This window comes from Poecile atricapillus, chromosome 11 (assembly GCF_030490865.1).
Source record: "Poecile atricapillus isolate bPoeAtr1 chromosome 11, bPoeAtr1.hap1, whole genome shotgun sequence".
Lineage (NCBI taxonomy): Eukaryota > Metazoa > Chordata > Aves > Passeriformes > Paridae > Poecile > Poecile atricapillus.
This window is the reverse complement of record NC_081259.1, coordinates 6,646,981-6,669,427: the sequence shown is the minus strand read 5'-3', so window position 1 is coordinate 6,669,427 and position 22,447 is coordinate 6,646,981. Positions and strand designations below refer to the sequence as shown.

At 42.1% G+C, this 22,447-nt stretch overlaps 1 protein-coding gene across 12 annotated transcripts in view; it reads right to left on the bottom strand.

Moving 5' to 3' along the window:
* Positions 1-22,447, bottom strand: part of AKAP13 (A-kinase anchoring protein 13) — a 207,328-nt gene that overhangs the window by 108,246 nt on the left and 76,635 nt on the right. For all 12 annotated transcript variants that reach the window (XM_058846593.1, XM_058846592.1, XM_058846596.1 and 9 more), the window contains 2 exons: positions 14,281-14,577; positions 5,606-5,789 (listed from right to left, as the gene is read on the bottom strand). In XM_058846593.1, the coding sequence (XP_058702576.1) occupies positions 5,606-5,789; positions 14,281-14,577 (481 nt within the window). The remainder of the gene's footprint in view (positions 1-5,605; positions 5,790-14,280; positions 14,578-22,447) is intronic.

Here is a 22,447-nt window from a genome sequence, read left to right as displayed (position 1 = left end):
AAAAAGTACAATCTGCATTCCATAAGAGTAACTGTTATTAAACGCATTTTCCATTTGTTTTATTTTCAGAGCATTATGTATCAAGAAGGATGTGGATATCTGCTCAGGATGTGGAGCTGTAGGTCCAACCTAGAACCCAATGTCCACCTGGAGACTCGTCAGTAAACAAGCGGAATTTAAGGTGAATCTATGAAATGCACTCAAGAGTGCAAACAGATTCCATTTGTTTCATTTTAAATTAAAAAAGCACCATCATGGAGAATACCTCAGCAAGCAGTGTTTACAGCTAAAAACAGGATCTCAGATCAGGACAAGTGATAATGAAAGAAGAGCTGTCCCTGCAGAACATCTCCACACGCTGCAAGCGAGTGTGATCACTGGCTCTGCAACACAACCCCGAGAAGCAGCCGTGCCTTTGGCTGCCTCTGACACAGCAATTTACAGAGACCTCTTCTACAGTCATCTGTTCAAACTCTATCCCCTACCATGAATGTCACTGCTTGGAGCAAATCTGCTCCAGAGACTAAATATGAGCATCCTAATTGGGTATCCAGCTAGCCCATGCCTGAGGCCAAAAACCCAGCAGTTCTGGGAAACCACTTATCTGCATTTTCTAAATTTATCCTGAAACAGAGCTGGTCTCTCATAATCACTTACCAACCACACAAGGCTGTCCAGCACTTATGGCTCCTATAATTTTTGGGAACACTTCCAGATCAGGATTGCTGGGAAAGAAAAATAATTTCTTCTTGTATCTTACCAAATATTCTCAAATCTCTTCTAAATCTCTTCTTTCTCATCCTCACAGGTCTGTTTCCATGATCTCCCAGGACAATTTCCCAGTGGGAATACAGAAATATTAAAAAGCTGTTTCTATCACATGGACTAAGCCTTCTCTCTCCTCTGTATTCAGAGGTGGTTACATACAAAACAAAGGAAAGGAGGGAGCCAAAGAATGAAAAGTTTTCATAGGGATGTGGAGACACACAAGGAAGTCAGTAAAAGCTGGAGCATGATGTGGGGTGAGTAGGTGGAAAACAGGAACACAAACTCTTCCTGCTCCATCACGTTTACACCTGGTTGCCAGTGGAGCAGTGGAGTTTCTGTGCCAGAAGATACCCACAGCACCTCAGCATCTTTCTGATCATGATGTCAAAGCTATTAAATTATGATGTTTCAGTTGAAAAACCCTACAGCCACAAAACTAGACCCTGTAGACCACTGGCCCTCACACACTGCTCCAGACATATCACTGTCTGTATCTAAACAGCATCTCCTTAACAAGCACAGGGCTCTCTGAGTCCTCTTTCAGTGCCCTTCTAACATTTCTGAATCCCTCTTAACACATTAATCTTGTGCCATCACTTGTAGATACAAAGTCAACTGTTCTCCTGCCACACCACAGCAAGCCATACCTCAAATCCAGCTCCCCAAATAGCAATCAAACGGATTTGTTGCTTGGTTTGGAGTGGAAGAACAGATGGAGAAACATCAGTACTAATTCAATAAACCTTACAGTCTGATTCTCGTAGCCAGAAATAAAATGTATGTATATCATGTGACTGATTTTGAGATCATGCTTAAAAACTCTGCTGAACATAAACTGGGTATTTTTGAAATGAAGCATTTGCTTAAAGGGCCTGCTAAATTGGGGTGCAAAAAAAAAGAAAAAAGAAAAAAGAAAAAAAAAGGGCGTACAAGGCAAATCCTCTTGCAGCTCTGGCTCAGAAAAGCAGAAAAGTGTATTTAGCTATAAAAGTAAAGTCACTGAAAAAGCATCCTTATTTGAGAGGCACCACAGAGATTACAGCCCAGACTTCACCAATTACTTATGTAAAATCAGAACAATAGCAAGTGATAATCATGGATTGAAAAACATTCACAAAACCCTTCTGCTACCAGTGAGTTATTCCTTATGTGTGTTAATTAAGTAATTTTAAATTTGGAAATACAGACTTGTACTGATTTACAGTTTCACAGACTGAGCCTCCTGATTGTTACCAGGAAATCTGAAGGGAAGAGCAATCCCAGATGTGCAAAAACACTTCAGAGCAAAAAGCAGAGAAACCAGCAAAAGTAAAGAAAGTTTACAGTAAAAGACTCAGAGACTGTTGCAACTCTTTGCAGGGATTAGAAAAGTGCAATTTAAATTTTTTTTGAAATGGGCTTTATTTTTCTCTTGCTTCCCTTTTTCAGAGGACATAAATCACTCTCATCTGTGAAGGAACTACAAGTGTTTGGCCTTGCTGGGGAAAGAAATGTTACTAAACAGAAATAAAATCAGCAACCAGATCAGTATTTGTATGTTTTACAAAGCAGCACTTCCAACCTCTCTGCAATCCCGCATGCTCCCAGTGTCTTGAAGCCATTTTCCCCACTGCAGCAAGAGCCCTGCAGAACATGGAGCTGCCAGGGGATTGTGTTACTGCCCTGAGTGCACTGGGAAACAGCAGCTCCTGCACTCTGCAGCTGTCCAGCTCCTCCCAGAGCTCCAGCAGCCTGTTCAACAACTGTGCTGCCCCTCCAGAGCCAGCACCCTGCAGTCAGCATCACCCCGCTCCAACAACGGGGAGAAACAGGCTCCAACCACAGACCCTTCACTCTGGAAACAGCTGAAACTCAAAGAAGGCTTTGCAAACTGCACCATTTCCAAAGTTATCTTTACCTAAAAAACTTTATATATTTTTTTCCCCTATAAAACTACTGCCTTTCTGCACTATCCTATTCCGTCTGCCCTGCAGGACACTCTTCACTGCACAGTTTTCATCCTGGAAATAAAACAAGTCCCCTCAGGAATGATACACAACTGATGAATGTTTATTGATGATGAATATTTATTTGCTTAGATGAATATTTATTAATGTATGCTGCTGTTGACTCTCAATCCCATGTGCACGGGCTCTGTGACAGCTCCTTGCTCAGGTCTCAGAAGAACCAGCCCATGCACCTTTCTTGTCCGAGGATGAAAAGCCAGTGCACACCCCAGAACAGAATACTTCCAGGGATGGAAAACTTACATAGGAAGCATCTTTTATTTTTCCTACATGAAGTACTGCAAAAGCTGAGAAGGGAAAGTTCATCAGATAAACAGAAATTCAAAATGTCACCAGTGAAATTAGGTTTTGAGAAAAATATTTACACTGCAGTTGAATCAAGCTACTTTGCAGACAAACCAAGGCAAAACTACAACAATGGAGAAGGTTTTGTGTCTGCTCTTTAATAATTGTATCCTAATTATGGCAAAATTTCACCCCTTCCCAATGCTGGCTGGGAGAATCATTGTAAAATGCATGGTCCTGCAAATTAGCAAGCAAGGGAACAATAAATTTCCCCCAAGGATAATGCATCACAAAACACACTGCATTCATTTATTTGGCATAGTGCAGTTTAATTACTTGTAAAAATAATGACTCCTTTGTAGGGGCCCTCACCAACATGCGTTGCTGCTCTGTGTTTTGCTGAGTGGGACGAGCTGTGTGCCAAATTTGTGTGCATGGATTATACAGCATGAGCATAGCAGAGTGCAGAAAGGAGGTTGTACAGTGTCCTTTGTGTTTTGATATAAATGACACTCGCTCTCTTCACAAAATTTTCTGTGTTTTGAAGCTCAGTATTTCTCCTCCCAACAGGGATTTTCAAGTCTCAATCCCATCTTAATGCAGAAAATGCTCAGCATAATAAAAAAAAATCACTGCTGGGGAATCAGTATGTGCCCATTTTGTCACCATCACCCTCTTGTGGGGAAGGGCTGTGGCCATCCCCATGTCACTGCTCCAGTCAATTCCAATGCTCCACCACCATTCCACCCACTGAGAAAGGGAACCAGGATTTCCAGCACTCATGGATTTCTGTTTGCAGGGCTTCACAGGAATAGAAGAGTTTTCAGTCATGTGGCATGGCTGTCAGATGTTTATACATTTTATTTCCACCCAGCAGTCCAAGAGGAAAACAAATCACAACCAACAGTTTAAGGATATACCGAGAAGAACAGGAATTGGGACCTTGATGGTAACATTTCTGCAGTTGCTTGTGTCTTATTTTCAAAGACAAACTGCAAAGGTCAGCAGAGAAATGCCATGGATTGGGCCAGCAGCATTCCTTAAAGCCAATGGCACAGGAATCCCAATTCCTCTTTTCATTCCACTAAGTGAGAACTGCCATTCCAAAACTGAAGCCAGTTGTGAAATATTTCACCAAATACATTAATAGCTGTTGTAATAGTTTTGTTTACTTCCCATTTTTATTTAAATTACCAGCTCTACTCGCATTTGGGTTGCTGTATTTTCTGTGAGCTTTATAATCAAGTTTTGGCCAGCTTAAGCTTCCTGACAGTATGTAAAACCTGTTAATGTGGTTAGTCTCACCTTGGAGAACCTTGCTGCAGTTACAGGATGAATTTGCACATCCCATTTTTACAATATAGGCTGTGAGATAGTTGAGTTTTCACTGTTGACCTTGATGAAGAAAAATATAACACTGTTATCCTCTCTGTATTAATGCCAGCAAGGGTGGAGGAGAAGGTATTTGTGTATAGGTCCCATCCCACCCTGCACCTTCTCCTTCACTCACTTTCCATGTAGCTGCCTGAATTTAAGAATAAAACTTAAATGCAATCACTCCAGCAATACAGATCATATTTTTTGCTCCCTCAACACTGCATCCAACAACTACAGAAAGCAGAATAATTTACAGCTCGTAACAGGGAATGTTGCATGATAACATGGACAACACAGCAGACTCCTAAACACGACATTGGGTCACTCACCATAAACCCCAAGCATACGAGAAGATATTCAGAAACACAATTCAGAAACACAAAGTTTATAACAAAGCTTAAGAGAAGCAGGCATCAGAAAAACACACATGGAGACTAAATCTTTTCTCCTATACAAACATCCCCCTGAAGATTATTTTAAGTTCTTTGTCTTTATTAGCCTCAGCTATTAAAGCTGGATCTCCAAACATTTGATGCTAAAAACCAACTTGCCATCTTCCAAAGAATTCCTTGTAAAGCAGTGCAATAAATGCTCATGCACATGACCTGGCTGTTTCTCAAGACCATTTACAAGAGACCTGTTTCTGTTAAATATTGTTCTCCTTTAAATATTTGAATTAATTCTTATCTTATTTTTTTTAACCTACTCTTTACAAGATGCTGCCTTATTTCAGTATAATGATCACTATTTCATTTAACTAAAAAACTTCCTCTAAAAAGTAAGAACACAACAGTGCACCACCACGACAATGCCTGTTAGCTCCCCTCTTTTGGGCAGTTGTGCTTGCTTGAAGAAAAGCTTTTTCATTTGTCTGCATAAGATTTGTCTTAATTAGTCAATATTACAGTGACTCACTTTGGACTTCACAAGACAGCTGGAAGCAGAATACTGAGCAACAAGAAAACCCCCGCAAAAATATTACTGCATTTCTCCATAACCCTTAGGACTGCCCCCATTGCCACTAGCAAGAATAGTAAAAGCAAAATTATACCAAGATTGCCTTTAAGGATGGAGCATAGCACTCAGACACCATTGAGTGATAATGTACAGCAAAGCCAAGCATGGTAGAGAATGGAAAACCAGCAGAGGAACCACCAAATCATCCTTACTCTGTCAGAAGTTGGTGCAGCTTCTGGTAGCCCCTCTCCAAGGCCAAGCTCACAGGCGTTGCCCCTTCGTTGTTGTGGATGCTGAGAGCTCCTCTTCCCCCCGGCTGCTGGAGCAGAAACCACGTCAACCGCAGCAGACCCAGCCTCACCGCAAAATGCATCAGTGTCTCCCGAGGGATGTTCTCTGGGAAGGGAGAAAAACAAAGAAATGGGAATCTGTAGGCTTGTGGGTTAGGGGAATGTTATACCCCACATCCCCACCACACAGCGGCTGGCAGGGAGCTGACAGCCCAAAGGAACCTGCAGCACCTGCAAAAACAGCCTGCTTGCCAATATCCAGGAGACACCAGTCTGAAAGTGAGGGACGTGCTTCGGTGGGACTGGAAGTGCTCAGGACCTCTCATGCTGAGACTGACCACAGCAGTCAATGTGAAAACCCCACCATTTCCTGAACAGCCACAGCCACCAGCAAGCCACAGCACACCCAAACAGAAGTGTGGTCAGGTGGGTTTTCCTGGATGTCCAAACCTCCTCCTTACAAAACCAGGACCAGGTTTTAGGGAGAGACGAATTTTATCTAATGGGATGCTGATTTACCCCAAGGCATGAAGAAGAAAAAAAAAAAACAAAAAACATTTGATGCACATATTAAAAGCAGCTATAAAAGAGAACTGTTTAAGAACTCATACAGAAAAAAACAAACAAACAAACAAAAGCTAAACGAAAAAACATAACCCCAAAGGTTTTCTTTCCTGGTTTGATTATGCCTCAGACCAGCTTTTCTCAGCTTAATACAGTAGCTCTGTCATTCTGAGAAGCAGCATTTATAAGCCACCAATCTCCATTGCTGCTTTTTGTATTTAATAACCATGACCTTCTAATTTGGTAAAAGTCACTCCGGAGCCTGAGCTTTCATCTCAGAAAAATATCCCCCTACTCCAAAAGCTGCAGCCCTAGAATGATGCTCTAAAAAGCTTTAACCAGAAATGAGCTCCAGATGCACTGCTGAAATCCAGCATTTGCAGATCAAAGCTTGTTATTTCTGTATGAAAGGCAAAAGTATTTGGGTTAAAAAAACTGCAAGAAATAAAAATTTGTTCTTTTAATTAACAAAGGATTTCAGTATTGACTGACAGCAACAACAAAAACGCACCAACTGGGTCTCAGAAAGCCGTGCCAGTGAGCACACTTGGTACAAACCCTTTAGTATCACAGAAATGATTTATTGGGTTATTAATTTGGGTGGCAGCCAAACCTATACAACAGGTTTTAAAATGCATGCACATAATGGCTTTAGGATTTAATTTTTTTCTTTAAGAAGTATGCCCCAAGAGAAATCACTTCTTCAAAGTGCTGCTGTTTTTCTTGCTTATTTACTTACTTTTGGGACATCATTAAGACCTTCGGTGAAAAACAAAACAAAGCAAAACCGGGCAGCTCTCCCCTGCCTCACACACAATTTTTCACAACTTTTTGGATCAAATTCTGAAGAACTAATCTGTATGCAAGAACCAAAGGCTTTCTGGCACCATTTCTCTTCTGAATGACTCCAAATTAGGTCTCTGGGCTACAAACCAAGTCTTCCCCCAATCTCCTCTTGATTACCGTAAAGCAAAACCAAGCTGCCCTGAATACACGAGAGTGTCTGAATGGAGGTTCCAGCTGATCAGAGAAAAGGGAATGGCTGAGCTCTCCCAGAGACAAATTCTCAGCCTTTGGTTAAGTAATGAGAAGGATTTGGATATTAAATGTTATAGAGGATAATGATTTAGAAATAGCACAACATGGAGGTTAATCAATGGTTGCAGCCCTGGATTTAAAGGAAAAAGAAATATAACACAGCATAGAGACAGACACAACTGATGAGACTGCAAAATGTGGATACAGCTAGGACTTTTCCAGAGTAAAAGCAAATGCCCAATGTTTTACTTAGTATCTTACTCAAAGAACTCGTATATGCACAAAGCTCCCACACTACCTGTACACTGACTGGCAGAGCCAAAATAATGAACGTGGTGCAATTATTCCTACAGAGACGCAGGAGGCACAAAAGCACTTCTGTTAAACAACTGCCATCTAAATAAAGAATGTGTTCCACTGGGCTGGCCACATTCTGTTCTTGCATGGGATCTCCTGTTATGGGTGCTTTGCTGAAAGGGAAAATCATCTTCCTAACTAGAATGGACAGTCTTGCCCCAGAGCTGAGCAGTGTAGACCTGCAAAGCATAAGCACAGATCCCTGGACCGAAATGCTTCCTCCTCCTGCAGCTGAGAGCATTACCAATAGGGAGAGGCATCTTCTGCTCACCAGCTCATGGTTCACCACTAAACACACACTACCAACTGCAAGTTCTGCAAGATGCAGGCAGATATTCCTCTTGTCCCTGAGCCAAATGGGTGCTTCTCTCCGTCTTGTATGTCCAAAGATGAAATGGCCCCTCCCAGCTGTCACAATGCCTCCTCAGTTGTCCCAATCTGCTGATATGACTGCACCTTCCTTCTGAGAACATCTTTCCTGTTCTATTGAAACAATCTTCTTTATCATGGAATCAGTGGACAGGGTAGCTCCAGAGTTTGGATGGAGGTGTCTGCAAATGCAACTGAAGTGAATGTGGCCTGCCCTGATGCCTTTGGGCAGTGACAGTGTGCACACAGGATCTGTACACGAGGAGGTGGCGTGCTGCCACAGAGCATATTAAACACACAGGCTCACCATCCACTTTTGGAAGGCTCTGCCTGACACAGAACCTGGCATGAGGCCACCCTAACAGATGGGCACAGATGATGGCAGCAAAGAGACAAAGTACTGTACATCCAACAACTGCAGGGGCCCCAGGCAATGGCTTTGGAAGGTTCTGGAGTGTGCAAAACTTGCATGGTGACAGTTACAGAGGCATGTGCCATCTGTGGGCTGGATTAACTACTAATACATAATGAAAACACATCTGTTGGTGTGTGGTGGTGCTCAAAACTAGACAAGAGCTGGTCTGCATCACGTATGGATGTTTTTCTGGATGGAGAGGGGAGGAAGACAGACAGATCCCTTCGGACTTCCTACCTTTGAAGGGATGAAGTTTGTCATACAAAATGTTGGAAATCCAGTCAATGATTTTATGATCTTGTCATGCTGCAAAATGTCCCACACATGGAAGAATATCAAAAGCTTTAATATGCAAAAGCCAGAGGTCCTTCTCCTACCACATACCAAGCAAGAGCTCGTCTTAAAATGGCTGACATCTGAATGTCAACAAGAAGCTTCTGGTAACTAGGAAATTGTGGAAATACAAGATACACGATACTGAAAAGGCCAAGATTGTTTTGTTTCTTCCTCGTTTCCTAGTAATAGGCAAGAGTTGAAACATATGATTATTGCCCCATAATGGCAGGGTACTCTAGTCCAGCTGGCAAAACACAAGACTTTGGATATATTATTTTTCTGTAATTTTTTTCTGCTGTGATACACGAACAGACAGTTTATCTGCGCAACTGAGGAATAAATTTCCATAGAAGACTGTCATATGTACTTTGCTAATAGTAAAGGATTAAGGTTTAAGGTGCTATTAGCACAAAACAAGTAAGCATTGAAGGAAAAAAACCCCAAACTTTGGGTATGACACGCCCAAGAACACTAAGTGAAAACTTTTATTTTAAACCTGACTAAATACAAAGAAATAAAAAAAACACACTACTGTTCCTTTTTAAAAATAACTTTCCAGATAGAGTAACCTACACCTAATGCTCAGTTTATCCTCCATGCCCTGAGACATCTCATGAGCCAACCATGGAATGGGGTAGCATTCCTTCATCTTCCTGTGCTCATGGACCTTTACCTGGTTCTCACCCAAACTAATGCACACTCAGCAATTTGGAAATCTACCATCACATCTGGTCTCAAAATCTTGCTTTCTGCTGGAAATCTTCTCACTGCTCATATCAATCCTTCGAGAAACAAGGGTAAAAAAACCCAGAACCAAGCTGCCACCTCACACTGAGGTCCTGAGGAAGGCTCCAGCAGACAACTGCACTGCAGAAAGGTCAAGGCAAAGTTGTTGTGTTTGGAGTTATGAGCTCAGTTAATAAAAAGATGTGTGGATAATTCCTTTCTTAATCTGATAAACAAGAAATTTTTCAAAGCACACCAAAAGATCCCCATGTCCCCATTCCCACTAATATCAAAGGGAAAAGGAGCATTCTCATGCCAACAATTTCTCGGCCACAGACTAAATGGTACATCTCAGTCTAGAGCAGCCCATTTCTGATGCTGTCTGAACAAGAACTGCTTTCTGCTTCCCATTTTCCACTGCAGAGGGCACTAAATATAGGTATGGAAAAGACTTTTTACATCTTATCAAGGACTGCTGCTGAACAGAGCACTTTGTGCTGTTGGCACTGAACAGATCATGGTGATTTATGCCATACCGTCCTTTATCAGAGAGCACAGAAGCTGAGCAGCAGACTGGAAAGGATATGAAACCCAACCAAAAGAACACCTGTAACTATTACACTGAAAGGGTTCCAAGAGAAACCATAACAAGAGTGCAGCAGATGAACAGATTAAAGCTCCCTGCCTTAAATACATCATCGGTACCATAACTTTAGCATCCTCCCATGGGAAAAAAGACTAGGTACTAATGACCAAATTCTGAAAGTTTTTTAAAGTTTTTTTAGGATTTTTTGCTTAAAATAAGGTGGTTTTTTTGGTGAGTTTCTCTCCAAACATTCTCCCTTCGTGGAAAAAAAAAACCCAAACTAATTCATGATCTCTATTCCCAGTGATATTCATGTTGTTCTCTACATTGAAATCCTACTGGTTTTGTACATGAAACTATTAAACCCATAATCCTAATACATTCAGACTACTTCAAACCAGGGCAGAGAATTTCCCTCTATACCCACCCCCCCATCTGGAGAGGTCATGGAGTTCAATTTCCCAAACAGTACTTATGGAAGGATGTTTATCCTGGAGCATTTCTGGGAAGCTGTACATATTCAACACATCAGCAACTGCAATCAGTTAAGTGCTCCATCTAATCTGATGGTCTCCTGGTTATCTATTTGAAAACCTGGCTCACTATCTCACAGAAGCCCTTACACTCCCCAGGGAATTGCTCCATATCATGGTAATCACAGCAACCCTCTGCCAACATTAACCAGCTCCTGAAGCACCACCTCACAAAGCTCACACAACTAAAAATCAGCCATAGCTCTGGGTTTCACCACTCACTTTTAAATAGGCAAAATGGAAAGACTGTTTCCTCAAAGGTTTCATCAGAATATTACTTCCAAGTTATTTTGAAAGCGATCTGTTTACTAGTGATACAATTAAGCTCTCTAAGCTTTTCATACCTGAGCTTCAGATCCACCCTAATTTTTTTCACCCCTCTTCAACATAAACAAGCCATAATCATTACTCATACCTCAAAATACTCAGTTGTGGTTTTCTAGTTAGCTTATTTTCTCTTCAGTAATTTAAAATAGAACATCATAGTCCTGTATTTACATTGCATACATCCTCAGGACACATATTACATTTTGTTTTCTAGACATAAAGTGTAACAATCTGTTCCATTTAGATAGCTGCCTTTAAATGCCACTGAGAACAGTAAATAGCCCCACTTTTGACAGCAGTAACAACTACGTTCTTTAGAAAGTTACAGTGCAGTTGTAATTATTAAGACAGAAATGATTATACGGCACCTGAAAGAAATGCTGTGTTTGGAATACCACAGTAACAAGACCAATCCTTAATTATGGATATTCTGAAACTGTGGATTCCACTGGAGTTCATACAGATAGACAGATAACTAAGAGCATGGCCCAGGAATTGCTTGCTGAGGAGGGACAGCGTATGCCTGGTGAAGGGCACAGCTGTGTCTCAGGGACCGTGCTCTTCCCCAGCCACACACTGTCCTGAGCTCTCTTCTGCCTCCCAGTTCATGCCTAGCTTGAGTATGGTTGAGTCTCAAATGGCTGAGTACCCTCTGCCTGTCCCAGCAGGAGAAGGGAGCCCGAGGACCCCTGATGTCAGCTGTTCCCATGGCCAGTTCTGCGGCTGTGTCTGTTTAGTGACACAGCACATGAGTTCAACAGCCTCAGGAGACTCAGGTGGGTGAAGCTTTCAGCAGCTCCTCTGCCCTGTGGGGTGACAGCAAGTGAACTCCCTGCCCTCTGCTCGAAGCCAGGGCTGGGTGCAGGCAAAAGCAAGGAGAAGCCTCCACACAAAACCACCCCCTCCTCAAAATTCAGCCTGGAGCTGTGCTCAGTGGTAGATCTTGTACCCAGCTTCTGTCAGCAGAAAGCCATCACTTCCTAACTTTTGCAAAAGTTAGGCTCCTACTCCAGGCCTTTGTAAAATTGACCTTTAAACATGTTTGACAACAGCATTCTCCTCTGAGCAGCAGTTCCCCATCAGGCTGTGGCATTCCAGGAGCTGGCGGAGGCTCCCAGCTCGCTCCTGCCTTCAGAGGTTTTGCTGAACAGCAGCGTTTTGTTTCCAGCCCACAAGAGCCCATAGAGACGTGCCAGCTCAGAGGCAACACTAAACATCTTTCAAGAAGGGATCTGACATTTTCTTTTGTTCTCATTTCTATAGTATTTTCTCCTTCGAGAAGGTTATTTGAAGTTATCTGGTGCTGACATTTAGGGAAATGTGAAGCATGAATTGCAATAGCTGTTCTTAGGTAGTGAAGCAGTGCAGGACAGGGTGTCCCACTGCAGGCATTGGCCAGCATGTGCCTAATTGTTCAAATGTTCCTACAGTGCAATTCCTGCAGTGCTTTTCTCTCTCCCACACACAAATTAACACACAAGCACCAGTATAAGGGTGCTACATGTTAGTACAGAGGTTTTTCTAATCTAGCGTTCCATCATAAACCAGGGACATCTCTTCCATCCCACTCTAGCAAAACAGAGTTTTGTGACCAAAAGGATGCTTCTGCATGCAAATCCTTCCTGCCACAAACACAAAAATTCCCCTAAACTCCCTATGTGTAAATATCTCACTGCAGAAAAACTACCAGATAACTCTGGAACATATTTTATATCACTAATATTCTTCAATTAAATTTGCATTTAGTGACATTATACTTATTCACTTCTATCTACACACACTTCACCACAAGATGCCAAAACACTCAAGAGTTACAGAATTTGGCACTACAGAGCTTTCTCTTCTCACTGTGGATGCAAGTCCATTAACATACAGAGCCCTGCATAACCACAACTTCCTGGCACACAAGCACATGCTGAGGAAACCAACGTAAATCTTATGGCCTGATTTCCCTAAGTGCTGATTTTCCAAAGAATAATCAAAGTCAAAAAGAGAAACCAGATCTCAGACTTCCTGCAATATCAGCAACAATTCAGAGTTTCAAAGTCTTTGTTAAGATCACTGTGATCATATTTGTATCACTTAAACCAGAAATGTCTGCATTATCACAACACTTTTCAAATGCAGAAAGAAACATCAGTGACTTCCACACAGAGGAAAAGAATACCAAGTGTTTATCTCTAGTGTTTATCTCCTTGTAAACATATGACAGCTGCTGAATTCCTATCAAGGAGCCATTAAATATGATCAAATATTTTAATGTCTGCTAACATGGGAATTGTCTCCTTGTATTGAGCATTACAAAAGCAGACAGCAAGCTGGATAAAAATAAAGCAGGAAAATCTCCTTTGGAAAACCCTATTGCAGTGACCAGAACTGAGCCTGCTGCACCCAGCCCTATTCAAGTGTTTGTGCCATTGCATCTTATAGAAGATAACAGATGCCTCACGGTCACATTCCTGAAGTGAAACTGTTTGCTGAAATACCCTGAAAATTTACAGCAAGGATTTGAACATACTGGAATTAGTCTCCTGGTCCCACATGTCTTTCCTTTTACCCCCTTGTGACAAAAGAAGCAGAACTCCAAGGATACAGACACACCACAGCACCCTGAACATCTCAGCACTTCTGCTTCAGCAGCCACAAGAGACTTAGGGCCAGCCTTGGGGTTTATTTATAAGCTTTCAGTAGCCCTCACTGCTGTGGTTAAGGGTTAAGTTTTCCCATCCTTCCCTTCTTCTAATCGCAAAATTGTCCAGGCTTATTTTGGGAAACTGCAGTGTTAACCCATGCTGTGTGCAACCAGGGATGCGACATAAACCCTCAGGGCCAGAGCCCTGAGTTCTCCAAGAACAATCACATGTATTTTTCATGTTACAGTCATTTTGCACCTGTGCTACAAAACCAATATTTACTACAAGCGCCAAATTTCTGGCACAAGGATATTTCCAGGAGCATCAGATATTCTACACAGAGGCTTCTTTCAGAATAAAGCACTATACTGAATGATTTTCATCATTCAGTGCCATTGATGCCATTGTTACACACACAAAAAAACCCTGTCAGGCTATATGTGAAAACACTGACTGTCAGCTCATGCTGTTTCATATGAGAAGACCCAGAGAAGTCATGACTTATGATTATATATTTTATACCTTATATATTTTAAGGAGGCTGAAGGGCAAGATATGGGGTGTGGATGGACATCACATCCCATCTCTGAGCACAGAGGCCACCACACCCTTTGGAAGGTACATGGCAGGTTCCCAAGGCAGGGAACCCTTTCTCCCAGGCTTTTTAGCTCTCCCCCAAGCCGCAAATCTCACTGTGCCCCAGAAGTCCTCACCGCTCAGGGACTGGTCTGCTCCCAGCACGTTCCATTCTGCCGGCAGCTTCAGGTGTCGAAATGCCAAGGCCACCTTCTCATCCAAGAAATCCACGTCTGCAGCAGGTGGCCGTGACCGGTCCAAGAACCGTGTGAAATTCAGCGCCTGCTGGTTGCCAGCACAGGTGGCCAGAAACTGGGCGGCATCGTAGGCTTCGTCCTGGACAAACTGGAAACTCTCTTCTGCCACAACCAGAATGGGGTGACCTTCTCTAGAGGCACAAAGTGCCACCTTCACTGTCTCACAGCAGTCATGGCCTGCAAAACAAAATTCAGACAAATGGTAAAAAAAAAAAAAAAAAAGAAAAATTGCATGGGCTGAGGAAACACAACTGAGCAATTCCTTTGACATACACACACACTCTTTGCATTAAATCAAATAAGACCAAGTTATTGAGGGTCACAACTCTAAAATAATGCTGTCTTCGGAATTTATACGTATCATAAGAGATAAGTATTTGTTATAGATTTTAAAAGGAAAATATGTGTTACTCTTCTCTGTCCCAGTATAAGCCAAGAACTATAAGCCACCCAGGCAATTTATATTCAGCAACAAGCACTCTCTAGAGTTTTAAGTAATTTAAGTAAAAGATTTTGCTAACGTACCAAAAGCCAGGTTCTACGGACAAACTTTTCTTTTGCAGCTCTGCAGGACTCCAGTAACTCATCAGAAACTGGAATCTGAGTGTTGCAAAGCTACATACTCCAAATGCTGTCACAACACTTGGCTTGCACTGAAAACATTGAAATTCCACCTAAAACAAAGATCTAATGGCTACGAGAGCACGACCTGCCTGGGCATGCCCTGTGTGCTCACTGCTGCACCTGCCCCTTGCATTTGGGTTCACATGACAAAACTAAAAACTAAGCTGCTTCTGCTAAATAAAAACATGGAAATGGCCACTTTCCATATTTACAAAACAGGAGGGTTGGAAGTTTGGTAATTTCATTATTTATTTAGGGGAGGGGAAACAGGACAAAGGAGGCCCTGGCATGGCAGCAATTTCATTGACTCAGAAACTTGAGGGGAAAAAAAAAACCAAACACAGAACCAAACCAAACACCTTTTTGGAATTTTAAAAGGAAAAATATACTATGTGTCCAACACAACCAGAACTTGCAGTTGTCAGACATGCCCCTTCAATAATAAGGTTTGTGTTTCAAGTTCACTGTGTAGCACAGTTTCTTGTTCCAGCCTCAGACTGACGTCATGGCTGTTTTTGCCAGAACAGCGTGGACCCTGCACTAATTACTGGAAAAGCTTCTTTTTTGCCCATGACTTCAGCATACTACCACATTCATGAAACCCTGCTTAATTAAATACAAAATGACGATTTATTTTTAAAGGCTTGAAAATTCAATTTAAGCCCCCATTTGCGGTCAGTGGGAAAGTTTCCTTCTTCTGTTGGGGCCTTTTGCTGTTGATTTGCCTGACAAAAGGGAAAATATGTCCCTAATCTTCATGGTCTTTCAGCCAACCTCACAAATCTGTTCTGAGGCTTTTGGCATCTGTACAGATTTTGTCTGCTGAAAGAGGCAATCCTGAAGTTAATTGAAAGGTCAAAACTGCTATTAGGACACTGCGGGTAACACCAAAATTGTCAGAGATGAGGCTGTGGCTTCCTAAGGAGAGCAAATACAGCTGGAAAGGTATCAAAGGCAAGTGGAGAAGGGGAGGAAAACACACATGGATGTTGCTGCAACTGCTCCATACAACCAGGATGTTCTGGAGCAAAAAGGTAAGAAAACTTCTTTCCTTCCAGCACCAGATGGCAATTAGCAAGAGGATGATGTGAAAGCTGAAGGAACAAATTTAACTAATTTTGTTGTTTTGAACAGAGGTAGGAAGAACTTCTTCTACTGCTCTTGAAAATAGTGAATGAAAATGTGCATTCTAATAATTACTGTATTAGTACTCAGCTGCTCATATGAAATTCACAGATTCCACTCATCCTGACAGCAAAAGCCCCCAATGTTCAAGGGAGAAGTGGGGGAGGATTATACAACTTTGGAGGGATTTGCCTTTAAGGCCATTTAGAACTGTGCATGCCTCCCCCTACACCTTCTTGCTTTGCTGATCTTCCTAAGGACATCAAACACAGAGCAGGGAAGACAGACATAATTTTGTTTCCAGTCTCCAGGAAAGCAGTGATCTCTGTGCCACTGTGAGAGGACTGTGCCAGCCTACAGGAGCCGACTCAAATCCTGCGAGCTGGACTCTCCCTGACGCAGAGCAGTGGAAGGTTGCTAGAATGCAGAGTTTAAGAAAAACAAACACAATAAAAGCTTCCTTAATAGCATGAGGACAGCTAAACCTTTGATCCAATTTTTTAAAAATATTTTCTGCCTATTCCCATAAGAATCCCATCTGCAGAATAACCTAGAATACAACTACTCTGCCAGCAGACTTTCAGGATTGAAGCAGCAGGCAAAAATGGCCCATGAGCAGCTACAGAGAAACTATTTGGGATAGTCACTTCCTCGTCACAATGCCAAACAACTCTGCTGTGGGACAGCAAAGGCTCCTCCATCGAGACAACAACTGCAGAAACCTCTGTCAAGACGTGTGGTCTCCTTAAAGCAGCACATCATGGATGAACACAAAGTTCCCTTGGATGGAGCGTGTGTTAACACCAGCTGCAAAATGCAACACAAGGGAAGGTGATAAAAAGACCATGTCCTGACCTGTGGCCAACAAAGATTCTACTGAAACTTCCCCAAATAATGAATGCAGCCTAGAAGAGAAAGTGACAGACCTGGCAACCCATTTTTATCTAACAGGGTCAAACAAGCATCAAGCATCGTGCTAAATCCTAGAGAATGTTCTTCAGAAGGGCAACTGCTTTCAGTGCTTTTATGTTCTACTTATTCACATTTGAGAAGATGTCAGACATGGGGCTAAGAACGTGGGACAGGTTCTGACTTCTGGCAAGCAGTTCAAATGAAAGGGGAGCCAGTATGTAACAAGAGCAGCCAATACCAGAAGGATTGCTCAAAGAGGTCTCTGCCCCCCTGCTTTGAAATGACTACAGGAACAATGTGAGCAAACATGTCCCCAGTACAGGAACTTTCTGAAGGAACCATCAGTGGGGGCAAGACTTCTCACCACATCAAAGATCCAATGGCCTGGACTAATATCTGTATTTACAGCCCTTGTCCCAGAGCATTACCAGAAGGGAGCTGAGCTCTCTGGCACTCTCGGGAGGCGTTATCACTGCCAAACCAAATCTGTTTTCACGAGGTTAAGTAACTCATCCACAATCAGACAGAGCTCCAGGCAGTGCCAGAACAGCCAGTATTGCTCCTGTGCATCACCCTTCTGCTCTCTCTGGCAGACAGCAGGGCTTTCTTCTAACATGGATTAAGCACCAAGTTATGCACCTATCAAGCATCAGGGTGGTTCCATCATCTGTGTCCATCCACTATGAACTGCTGTAACCTCCTCGTACACCTGCCTAGATGTGGAACACAAAAATGTGTGACACTGAAAAGGGAAAAAGAAAAAGCACTGGGTGTGTCAGTGGGTTGGTTTTGATGTTCTGGTGGAACAGAGTTAATTTTCTTTGCAGTAGCTAGTGTGGGGCTGCTTTGGATTTGTGCTGGAAACAGTTTTGACAATCCAGGCATATTTTACTTCTTGCTGAGCATTGCTTATGCAGACCCAAGGCCTCTTCTTCTTCTCACCCACCCCACCAGTGATCAGGACCAGGGCACAAGAAGTTAGGAGGGGACACAATAAGGACAGCTGACCCCAAGTGACCTGATGGATATCCCATATGGAGTCATGGTCAGTGTATAGAGCTGAGGAAAGGAGGAAATCTCCATTATATGTGATGGAGCCCCGAGGATGGCTGAACACCTGCATGCCCATGGAAAGTAGTGATCTAATCCCTTGTTTTGCTTTGTTTGCATGTGGCTTTTGCTTTATCTATTAACCTGGCTTTATCTCAACTCACATTTTCTCACTTTTGCTCTTCCAATTCTCTTCCCCATAGCACAAGAGGCAGCTGTGTGGGACTTAGTTGCTCACTGGGGTTAAACCACAATAGTCAGGAAGAGGAATGAGCCTATTTGCAAAGGTTTGCATTTCCATAGGCTGAAAACACAGGTAACTGAATAAATCACACAGATGAGAGCACCTCAGAGAAGGGATGAGAAATCTCCATGCTTTACAACACCATTTCAGACTGCATGGCTGCACTTCCCTTCTTCATCCATTTTTTTTTTGCCACAGATATCAAATGTTGTCATTTGTGTGCTGCCTCGACTGTGATAAAAATCAAACAATACATCCCTTAATTCCAGCAACACTGCATTTTATCCCATTTCTCCTTTTGCTCCTCAGTTACTTTAAATCTAGCTTGGAAACAACTCTTGACTTGGAGCTGTTTTGAGAAATACCAACAGATTGCAGGAAAATACAGAAATTGAAAAACTATTTCAGTCTATGCAGGGATGGGTACAGCGACTAATTCTGCTGCTATAAAGCAAATTCCTCATCTACACATCAAACCACGCTTTAAAAATTATTTTAAATGAGACAACAGCTCTTGAACTGAAGAATTCTTTACTGGGAATGAACAGGGACACTTAATGAAGCTTGTTCTGGGGAAAATACAAGAATGAAAAATGAAGACATGGTGCTCTGGTCTGTCTGTTCTTATCCCTGAAGAGATGAGATGTATCAGCATGACAGAAGTGCTTCCTCTAAGTGGTACCGCTGCAGATCAGCGAGCATGAGAATGGGGAGATTTCTCAGCTGCCAGTCATTAGCAGGTAAGTTAATGTACAGCTTAGAGCTGTCCATCAATTGCTACCTGTGCCTGTGATCTGGGGTGCAGTTAAAAGGGCATCAGCTGAACTCCTCAGACTTTTTCTTGTTTAACAAGGCCTACATGGAGACAAAACACCCCTAAATAGAGCTTTATAAAAGATGATTTCATTTCCTACTCCTCCAAAAGTGGAAATCCTGTCCAAACCTCCTATTTTCAGAATTCACATTGGAGCTATCAAACAATGGGCCCCCAGCCTGGGCAGCTATTTAAAGCCCTGCTGGAAGCACATGTTTGGGTTTGCTTGGTAGGTGATTAAAGACTAATTGCATCCTCCAAGTTACCATGGTGGAGCTGGGTTGAAAGAGGTCTCACAGAGAGATTTAAGGACAGGAAAACCAGACAACAAATGCTGTGAACCTCATGAAGGATCTCAGATTTGCATCCAAGAGATGTTGAGATGTGGTGGTTTGTGTAAAAGGAAGCCAAGGGATCTCCTGTGACCATCCAAAAAGTGCTTCTTTTCTGCTTCAGAAATACTGAATTCTGGTTCTGAAAATCAGAGCCCATCTTTGAAGCGCATTTGTGAAATGTACACAGTTACTGTATTCACTCTTGCAACACAGGAAGCCTTATGAAATGCACAGGCACTGCACCAGCAATGGGCAGGAGCCTCTGCTTTTCCTTCCAAACCTTTCACTGGAAAGGTAAAAGAGAGACTGAAGAGTGGGTGAAGATGTTTTTTAAAGGTCTTTACACACTGCAGATGCCCTAAAAACCTAGAGAAGTGTAAGACCCCACACATTACATCTTAAATAAGTTCAACACAGATTCAATCACTTTTTCCTGTGACTGATGTCATCTAGTATGGGCATAACTTCCTTTTAATTACACTGCCTCAAGCAATTAAATACACCGAAGAGGATGAATTACAAAAAGTCTTCTTGGCTGTGCTGTTTTAGTCTATTTTAAGGGGGTTTTTGTTTCACAATTAAGAGTATTTTCAAATCTATGACTGGTATTGCCAAGTGGCCATTTGTTATGCAACTTGTTTACCCTTCTGGTTTACCAGTACAAAGATTGTAATTCATGAAATACAGCTTTTTCTATGAAGAGTTGTTTCTTAGGGGAAAACACAGTCTGTGGTAGAAGTGAATAAAGCATGACCATATGTAAAGGATTTCACAGTAAAAGAAAAGTTGGAAATGAAGATATTTCCAAGCTAACTGAAATTATTTTTTTTTATTCTTTTAACTAGCAGAAAGAAAGGAGAAAAACCCAAAAAACAAGAACTCTGAGAGCTATGGAATTAAGAACAAGTTAAAGACCGAAACTTCTCTGCCTTAGCTTAAGGATGGAGAGAAGGCTCAGAGTGAGTCAATGGGAATGTGTCAGCCCTGTGGAAACTGTTGGCAGGCAGCTACCAGCAGACAGACAGTCTCTCAGACCCTTTTTCTACTTCCAGTTTTGAGTCTCCTCCCCTTTGATACCCACACAAGAATCCTGCACCTTTTGAGTTCAACAAACATGAGACAAGTGATTTTGGTATTATAGAGCTCAGAGTGATACAACACATTGCAACAGTACTCACCAAGGCAATTACATCTCACAAAATTTACTGCTTGTTTTGGTGACCTGGCTCACAGACAAGGTGTTCCTTACCCTTTACTTATTTGATCAGGAGCTGCTGCAGCTCTGGATTTCTGGATTGTCTCTCCCTGTTTGAAATTTCATTTCAAATTTCCCCCATGTCTCCCACACTTTCCAGACCACCAGTCATCAAATGCAAAGAAAAATACAGCTGCTATGGTGATGGCATGCAAACTTTTGCAATAAATGCATCACACAAACACTGGAGCTCCCAGCACATCAGCTCCTGCTAGAAAATTTCCCCAGATCTCCCCAGGAGCTTCCTGATACTCAGAGGCCTCCACTGGCCACGGCAAGCTGTGGTTGGGACTTTTGACTTGTGTGGACAGTGATGAGGTCATTCCTTCTTCTGCTGGTTTGTTTGCCAGATCATGATTTGAGAATTTTTGTTATTGGGTTGGGTTTTTCCCCACTGGGAAAAAAGGTGCTCTAGCAGAGAGGCAGGAGATAAGGCTGCTGTCTTGCAATGAATGTTTCACTTCCCTGCTTTACAAAGATTTCCTTCACTACCACATGCAATCTGCTTGGCCTCAGTTACCCTCCCTACTTTGCAGAGATGGTGGGAAGAGAAAAATGCATTAAGATTACAGCAGTCTCAGCTGCTGTAGGAATAAGGACTTGCTGAAAAGCTCAGTTAATGACCAACATCAGTAGGACCAGCATCTGCGACCTACGAGGACACATCCATCCCCAACAGTACAAATTCAGCAAACAACAGTTTAACCACAGCAGAGATGGTATCATTTCTCTGCTTCCTTCCCTGCTCAGACTTTTGATGCTTTCTGAACACCCAAACTCCAGTGGGCAAGCTTTTGCACAGAGATCCCCACTGGAGCACTGCCAGTGTCATTACACCTCCACCTGTCACCTTAACACTGTGTCTGATAAAACAGTGCTTGAAACTGTGCTCAAGAGCTACACAATGCCTCTGATATTGCTTCCATTAGGGAGAATTTCTACCAGATTAATTAGAAATAGAAGAACTGCAACCATGACAGTAAAGCCAACAGTTAAGTAAGATTTTGTTAGCTTTTCACTGAGACAAACAAAAGCTTTGATGATGTATGATGTAACCTGGTGTGTCCTTAAGCTGGCAGAAGAGCTACTGAAAGCACACAAAACATCATTCCCTGGCTAATTCTTGAATCTCAGCAGCTAATTTTGACACTTCCAGTTATGACTGATTAACTCAGATGAGAATCTCTTTCTTACAAAGGGAAATTAACACAGCCAACAGCAGGGCAGGCTAAATAATCCATCCCATTCTTCAGAGCTAGTGCATAAATACAAGTATTCTGTAGTTCAAAGAAGTGATGAATCTGTTTTTATCCACATTTTCAGGTAAAATAAAGCTGCTCCCATAAATTTACAATCAGAAGTCCTTTCTTTTGTTATGTAGAGAAATAAAAGCTCACATTTGAACAATAGGATGGACTATATATATTCAGTGTTTAAGGCTGATGATTAAAAAAGCATAGGAAAGAGGCACATTGCTCTAGAAATTCCGTAAGATTCAGCAGTCATTTAAATCTGCAGCAATAAGCTTTTATTTAGATAAAGTCTTTCAGGATACAGAGAATTTTCACATACAATGAGAATTTATGACGTATTTTGACAGCTTGTATTTCCATTTTCTCTAATATTTCACCTAAACAATTTTATGTTGTTAAGATTTCTTTTTAAATATGATTTTCTTTGAAGGCTTT